The following is an 8155-nucleotide window of genomic DNA, read 5'->3' as shown; positions in this document are numbered from 1 at the left end:
TATTGATTTTTTTTGTTTTAATGTCATGGATATGGTTGACTAAAAAAAATAATCTATTCAATTTGGTACAATAAAAACAATTATCTAAGTGGGTAACTTTCCCATAAATAATATTATGTTACTTACCTAAATTAAAATTCAAAAGGTTTTACTAACCTACCCTTGTGATTTAAGAAAATAGGAAATAAAAAGAAAATATATGATTGGTTAAAAGCATTTCTTGCTTTTTTTGCAATAAAACTATTTATCTCTTGAACTTAATCATATATATATATATGTGTGTGTGAGAGAGAGAGAGAGAGAGAGAGATGATGACCTCACTCTTTCATTTGTTTCATGTCACCTCAACAGACGAGCACTCACAAACCTTGCATTAGAGATGATCAAATAAACCGGTTCCTGGAACCGAACCGGTGGAACCGAACCGGACCCGAACCGGTTCCTACCCGATTTTTGTAGGAACCGGACCCTATCTGATTCAACCCGATGATCCGTGACCGGTTCTTGCATTTCTGAGTGGGGGGCGGGTAGGAACCGGAACCGAACCGGAACCGGTTAGGAACCGGTTTTAGCCGTTGGATCGAGTATAGCCGTTGCATATCGTTTTTTTGGCCGTTTTTTGACCGTTGGGGTCAAAAATAGCCGTTTTTTGGCTCCCCCAAGCACCCCACTACTAGTATAAATAGGTATTTGGTGTCATGGGTTCATCACAACACTCAAAACGCAAACCCGAACGCAAAAAAAATACAAAAAAACGCTATTACAACGTTTTGAGTTCTCTAATCTCTTGTTTTCTCTTCTTCTATATTCATATTTGTTATTATGGCTGCCTCACAATCATCGGTTGGTCAAGGTTCCAACGCCGAACCAAGTTTCGTTCGTATTGTACCTCATAATCGTAATCAAGAGATTTGGTGCAATTGGGATTTGGTTGAATTGAGTGACCATTCATTGAAGGCTCGGTGCAAGTTTTGTGGGGTTTATTTAAACCCACTTTCGAATTCAAATTTGAAGAAACACATCGAAAAACCGTATTGCAAGGCGTTGAAAAGAACGTCGATTCGCAATAAACGCAAATGGATAGTGAAGGCGGAATATTTACATACCAAATTGATCGAGTTCAAGATCGTATGGCGAAGTTTGTGATTCAAGAAGCTTTGCCGTTTAGCCACTTCGACAACCCTCGCTTAACCGCCATGATTCGAGATAGCTTCAACCACAATACACTCACGTAAGTCGTCATACTCTTAAACGTTATTGTTTAAAATTGTGGAAGAAGGCCAAAGAGGTACTAATTGCATATTTTGAAAATATAAATACGGGAATAAACTTAACTAGTGATGTTTGGTCGGCTCCACATGGTCTACCCGAATCTTATCTTTGTGCCACCGCTCATTGGGTAGACCCGTCATCGTGGGAAATGATGAAACGCACCATTGCTTTCGAACTCTTTGAGTATCCACATACGGGAGATAATTTGTTTGAAATTTTAGATTATGTTATAAAAACTTATAAACTAGAAAATAAAATATTTTCAATGGCATTTGATAACGCGTCGAATAATACATCGGCGGTTGATAAATTAAAATTAAAATATACGCCGATTTGCAATGGTGTATTTTTTCACTCAAGGTGTGTTGCACATATCATTAATTTAATCGTGCAAGACGGACTTGCTTCGGATGAGGTTACATCGGTTATAAACGATTTTAGACTAATGATACATGAAGTTTTTAAGAAAAGTAAAAAAAGACAAATGGATTATAGAAAATTTTGTAAAGATACGGGAAGAAAAGCTTTGGGAGCTAATTGGGATGTACCTCATCGATGGAATTCCACTTGCATAATGTTTCAAAGTGCTTTGGAACAAAGAGAAACTTTACAAATGTTTCATTCTAGTCTTGCCGAGAATGATTTGGCAATCCCCTTTTCAAATGAGAAATGGGAAATTATCAATGACTTATCGACTTTTCTTGAAGTTTTTAAAACATCAACTACGAAACTATCGGGAACGTATTATCCGACATGTCCCTTGGTTCTTTCGGAGTTATTTTTAATGGTTAACAATCTTAAAGAATTTGAAAATAAAAGTCCAATGTTTTCAAACATCATATTACCAATGAAGTTTAAATTAAAAAAATACTTTCTTGAATTGCCACCGGTTTTTACTTGCGCCGCCGCTTTAAACCCAATGTTAAATGTTACGGGGGTTGAATGTGTGATAGACGAAATTTTTTCAGCCTTAGATATGCATGAAGTTGACCCAAACTTTTCAACAGAGGCAAAAAATTATTTTAACTTGAATTTTAAATTTATGTATGACTTTTATTTAAATAAATATGGGTCAAACATACACATGCCTATGCCGGGGGGGTCTTCATCAAGTTCAAGTGCTACTAGAGTACGAGATCCCATGATTAGCCTTATGAACACCGTTCGCAACGTAACGGCTAAAAAACAAAGGGGTAAAACCCCTTCAAGCGAACTAGGAAGGTATAGTGCAAATGATTACTCTACCGGTTTATCCGAAGAGGAATATGACACTTTTGATGTTTTGGCTTGGTGGAAGGTAAAGGAAACCGAGTTTCCGATTCTTGCCACCATGGCCCGCGATTTACTAACCGTCCAAGCTTCTACGGTAGCTTCGGAATCCGCTTTTTCTCTTAGTGGCAGGGTAATATCGGTGAGAAGAACAAGACTAAATTCGGAGTCGGTGGAGATGTGCATTTGCTTAAAGGATCACTTGGACTCAATCGATCGTATTCAACACGTAACCACTCTCGAAGATGAAACACCACTTGATGTTCGAGTGCACGACGAACAAGAAGGCATTTCTACAAGTAATTCCGAGGAAGAAGTCGCCGCTCAATAATTACGACGAACAAGAAGGCTTTTCTAGAAATAATATGTCACAACTTTATATTTATAAGTTTAATGTTTTGTTAGTTTGTTTTTGAAGATTTTAAAACATGTAACCTTTTTTTTTTTGAACTTCTTAATGTAAATAAAATGAATTTTATGTTAATTGTTTTTTTATTTTTCATGTTATACAAATACGAATCGTAGTTCAGAATCCAAATCGCAAACGAAAAACGAAAAAAAAAAAAAATTTTTACACTGTAACCGGTTGGTACAGGAACCGGGTTAGGAACCGGTAAGAACCGGTTAGATAAGTTAGGGGTCCGAGGGTGGGAGAACCGGTTCGGTTCCCTAACCGGTTCGAGCCTGGAACCGGTTTAAAATGGGGTTTTGAATATAGGAACCGGTTAGAAACCGGTTCCGGTTCCTAGTCCCAAACCGTTTTGAACATCTCTACCTTGCATTGTTGGTGCTCTAACTTTCAAAAAAAATATCTTTACACCCATGTATATGAAAAATAAACTTAGGAGGTGTTTGGGATTACTTATTTTACATCCTTATAATTTTTTATTAAATTAATAAGTTACAACATTGTACCTTATGAAACTTTTTTTCTCACAATATACTTTTCAATAAATTTATAAGTTATAAGTTGATAAAAATAAGCACTCCCAAACACCCCCCTTAATTTCTTATTTGCTTATAACCTTTTGATAAATTAGACGTTCAACCCTAATTGTTTAAAATCATCATTACGTTTTTTTGTTTGCAGAATGGATCGCCATACTTTAGCCTCTAGAATAGGAGGTTATAACTTTATGTGAATTAATCTATTTACCTCTATGCATGTACAAAAAATAAAAAAAGTAAATTACCTCGATATTGTTAGGACACAATGACACACATAATGTCACATATAAACTTATAATTTTGAATTCCCTTTTGAATACTTGCAAAATGATTACATATGCTAAAAAAAAACCTGAAAAATAGTACACGATCATGGGTGAACTAACACAGCTAGTTAAAACAAAAATGAAAACTGAAGAGATTTGAAGCACAGAGTATAAATTTTCCCACCTAGGTGATGTTTTAATAGGCACATTAATAGAATTTCGTTCGCAAGTAATCGAAATGTAGAGATAATTTCTGTGGAAATAATAACACATACTACGAATGTCACATCCTAAAACAGATTAAAAACTTGCACCAAATGTCATTCACCAACGGCAATGATCGGCAGTCCCCTGGCAACATAAAAAGTTTTGAGTGACATCAGTCAAAATATAATTTACAACATGTTTACCATTTTATAAAACAATTACCATCCTCCATGTCTTGAAAAATAATCATTGTCCAATGATACCGCAAGCGCAACTGTTACAGCTCTCTCCAACAGGGTTAACGGACGCGCCACTTCAAATTCTTCAACCTAAAACCATAATATCAAACATAAACTTAAAACACAAATTAAAACTCACCAAATGTCAACAATCAGACATACCTCTCTAGAAAGTCCTGATACGCCTTCGTTAGCACTAGCACTCCCGAATCGGATTACATATTGACCCGCATCAGTAAACACCTGAATTGTTCACAAGTTTTTTGTTATATATTATTTTCATAAAATATTTGGAAAACATCATACTTAATTAAAGGTAGGAACATATGACCTCAAAACCAAAACCTCGCCAGTCGCGATTAATCTCAGCCAGCACCTCACTGTTTATGTCCTTTAAGGTAAATGTCCAGTACCAAAACCCAGGATTATCAACCTCTGCAAATTGCTCGTTACTGCAAAAAAAATATAACTTTTCAAAATAGATATAATCAACTGAAATCATGAAAAAAGAAATGAAAATAAATTTACCCCAAGTACAAATCATATCTCCTCCTCCATAGATGCCATCTTCTATGAACCACACCAACTACCTGAAATTCAATCGTATTATGAATTTGGTTTCTGGTTAGGTTCTTAACCGTATCCAAATTGTGAATCCGGTTCTCCATTCCATGAATCTCGCTTAATACGGATTTCAACTGAATAAACTGTATAATGACCGGCTTAATCGGATAACTGAAGCGAAAAATGGGTTTAATAGACTGCATTCGGTTTGGTTCGACACACTTCTAATCCAGATTGGTTCAGCTTTTGGTTCGGTTATCAGCTCCCCATATCTTGCTTATTTGGATAACTGAACCGAGTTCAATCGGATAAATTGAATAATAAACGTTTAATCAGATAACCAAACCGAAAAATCGATTTAATTGGTTGAATTCAGTTCGGTTACACACATACCCAATTCGGAATGGTTCGGTTATCAGTTCAAGCCAGAAATTTTCAAAACCGAATAAACTTATGAACACCCCTAGTTTTACATGGATGATTATTTTAATCTCAATCTGCTATATTATATTGGTATACCTTTCCACCTACTTCTGCATAGATCGAGCTTGTTATCCACCAAAAAGGCCTTCGTACCTGGCAAAACGGACGGATCAGGTTAGTTCTAACAAGTTTTGTCAAAATAGGCTTGGTTGAAACGGGTCGTTTTAGATAAAAAGTATCAAACTGATTCACCAATTACATTTGGTTTTAAAAGAATATATGTCTGGTAGTCTTACCCTAAAAAGCTCGTTACCATATGCATCGGTTACAGTCGCAACAAAAGGTCTCCTTGAACGAAGCAGCTGAAAATAAATTAAGTCATTCATCAAATGATCATAATTACATTCCCTTGTTTACATTAATTTTTGTCGGTTAGTTTAAGTTCATTAATACATTGATTTAAAAATTTTAAGCCCCTTACAACCTAGTCCAGTTTAATAATGTTTTAGGCCAACACATTGTTAACATTTACTAATAATTAGTTTTTTTTATCTCAGTTATGTTGGTTCATCTACATTCGTTTATTTACTTTTGTGGACCGTTCATTTAACTGTTAATGAACGAACATAAAGGAACACGAACACACTTTCCTAACGAACAAACGGACATGTACAAGAAAAGTTGTTCGTGTTCAATCAGTTATAAGGTTAAAGTTAAAAGACCGAACATAATTAGCAACTGATACACAGATGTATAACATACTTGTCGGGCAATGACATTGCTCTGCTCACGGATATAACCTGCAGGCTGAATTAATAATATTATACATAAACGCACGTTTCAAATTTATATACTAAATATAAAAAGAAAATGGATAAGGATAATACCACTTGTGGGTTGCTGACATCAACTATTGCATATCTATTCTCCTGCAATATATAACGCAATCATTTTATACATATAAAGTACAAAACGATAATAAAAAATGTCATATTCCGATAATCTGTAACATAATGCTTTTACCTGTTCAAAACCAAATGTGAGATTAGCCCATTCTATGTCCCGAGTGATAAGCAAATTGGATCTTGAGAGTAGAGGCGCAATCCAAGCCTGCAAGAATAAATAAACGAATATCATTAGTTTTATAGGCTTGTAAACAAACCAACGAAAACAAATGGAGCATGTTTGTGTTCCTTCGTTTATCTTTAACTGAACAAACGATCGGACACAAACAATTAAACAAACAGGGGGTTCTTGCTCATTGGTAAAGAAAATGAACGTGTTTGTGTTCGTTTTCTTGCTCGTGTTTGTTTGTTAACAGTAAAATCAAGGAACATGAATATAAAACAAACATGGGTTTCTTGTTCGTGTTCGTTCGTTAAGAAAATGCGTGTTTGTTTGCTAATGGTATAAACAAACGTAAATGAACGAACGTAACTGAACGTATATGATCGAGCTAAAACCAATTAAAGGTAAATGTAGTCATGTTGATTCATTAAAAACACAAAACATCCCACCAAACAACGGTTCACGGAGCGTTAGGTTCGTTTACAGACTTAGCCTTAAATGCAAAGACAATCCTAAATTAGGCATTCTTAAACACTGAAAACTTACCTCCTCTGGTGATGCATACTCTACAGACTCAGTAACAACGTGTCTGTAATCATAAGCTCCATCGTCAGTTACAGAACCGCCATGTAAACCTTGCGTGTCCAAAAACGGTTTCTGTTTGATCGCACGGTCAACAGATTTTTGGTTCCTCTTCTCACGGGCCTTTTTAATCTTGTCGTCTTCAACCCACAACTGCGCTAGAAAATCTCTACTCAAGTCGGGACCAGCGTGTATGGCACGCTCAAATCTCGAAGATGAGTTGTTCACATTATAATAATAACAGTTTGTAAAACACAAACTTGGGCAATGCGATTTGGTGAAACGAAAGATGTTACGAGTAAATAGAGTATCATTTTGGTGTTTGGTTGGTAGAAAGTGATTTGGTGTGGGTTTGATGAGTTTAGGCAACCGAGTGAGAGCCTGCAAGTTCTTTATCCAATTCATCGTTGAGTTTGCTTCATTCAGTACAGTATAGTCCTCCTGTTTGTTGAAAAGCAACAGCATTTGCACTAGTTTAGATCATGTAACCACTGGGGAAGGATACCCTAAAAAGTAGGTCTATATAAATTTTCCCTAAAATTGATTTTTGTTTTTCATCGAACAAATAATAATAATAATTGTGTGAATGAATTGGTGGAAACGAAGACTTAATAACACAATAATAGATGATGTCTTCGATGAGCTTTTAATAAAAATTGAAGTTAACATTAAGAGTTAGGGTTTTGGATATATATATATATATATATGTATGTATGTATAAATATATATATGTATGTATGTATGTAGGAAGATGAAGAAAAAGCTAACCTCCCTTAAACTCAAAGGCTGATGGATTCAACTTCAAGGCTGGCTTTGAAGAAGGAAGGACCCACCCCCCCCAAAGCTTCCTCTGCACAATCTGCTTTTAATTTAAGAAGACTCCAGAATTGTTGTGTTTGATTAATTGATTCACAAAACGAGTTTTATGTTTTGGAATTCCTTATTTTTGTCTTCTAATTCACTGTTTCGATATTGAAATTATACTAAAAGAACACTATAGATTTTCAATTATATATAATTAGCATTTTGATCAAATATAAACAAAATTAACGTGCTAATTTTAAGAATTAAATAGGGTAATTATAAATACAGGTAAAACACTTATGTCATCATCATCATCATCGTACTCAGTATATCCCACCAATAGCAAAGCTATAGTAGGGTCTGAGGAGGGTAAGATGTAGACAGCCTTACCTCTACCCCATAAGGATAGAGAGGCTGCTTCCGGTGAGACCCCCGGCTCGATAGTAGTTTTGCATCAAGCCTTGGACATAAGGCACATAGCACTCAATCATCGGGACACCGGCTGATCGGTGC

General features: G+C 35.5%; 1 protein-coding gene across 2 annotated transcripts; it reads right to left on the bottom strand.

Annotated features, from left to right (window-relative positions):
* Nucleotides 1–3927: 3927 nt before the first annotated feature.
* On the bottom strand, nucleotides 3928–7778 carry LOC143585290 (altered inheritance rate of mitochondria protein 25-like). Of its 2 annotated transcripts, none has more exons than XM_077067108.1 (12): nucleotides 7607–7778; nucleotides 6803–7279; nucleotides 6212–6298; nucleotides 6076–6117; nucleotides 5951–5995; nucleotides 5485–5550; nucleotides 5285–5341; nucleotides 4730–4791; nucleotides 4533–4653; nucleotides 4364–4444; nucleotides 4185–4291; nucleotides 3928–4106 (listed from the first exon to the last, which is right to left on the bottom strand). In XM_077067108.1, exons 2-12 carry the CDS (start codon nucleotides 7241–7243, stop codon nucleotides 4076–4078), a joined length of 1140 nt encoding a protein of 379 aa, XP_076923223.1. In that variant the 5' UTR covers nucleotides 7244–7279; nucleotides 7607–7778; the 3' UTR covers nucleotides 3928–4075. The 2 variants fall into 2 exon arrangements, with proteins under 2 accessions (XP_076923223.1, XP_076923224.1); XM_077067109.1 differs by having other exon boundaries at nucleotides 6803–7263; nucleotides 7596–7736.
* Nucleotides 7779–8155: the final 377 nt, after the last annotated feature.

This window comes from Bidens hawaiensis, unplaced genomic scaffold, assembly GCF_021521415.1.
Source record: "Bidens hawaiensis isolate Kalapana, Puna unplaced genomic scaffold, B.hawaiensis_p1.1 tig00033803_1, whole genome shotgun sequence".
NCBI classification, from domain to species: domain Eukaryota; kingdom Viridiplantae; phylum Streptophyta; class Magnoliopsida; order Asterales; family Asteraceae; genus Bidens; species Bidens hawaiensis.
This window is presented reverse-complemented; position numbering and strand designations above follow the sequence as displayed.

Coding starts and splice junctions, on each gene's coding strand:
- LOC143585290 (XM_077067108.1), bottom strand. CDS start 7,243: ATGAATTGGATAAAGAACTTGCAGGCTCTCACTCGGTTGCCTAAACTC. Junction 4,792..5,284: donor ATGCAGAAGTAGGTGGAAAG/GTATACCAATAT, acceptor ATTGAATTTCAG/GTAGTTGGTGTGGTTCATAG. Junction 4,292..4,363: donor TATCAGGACTTTCTAGAGAG/GTATGTCTGATT, acceptor TTATGGTTTTAG/GTTGAAGAATTTGAAGTGGC.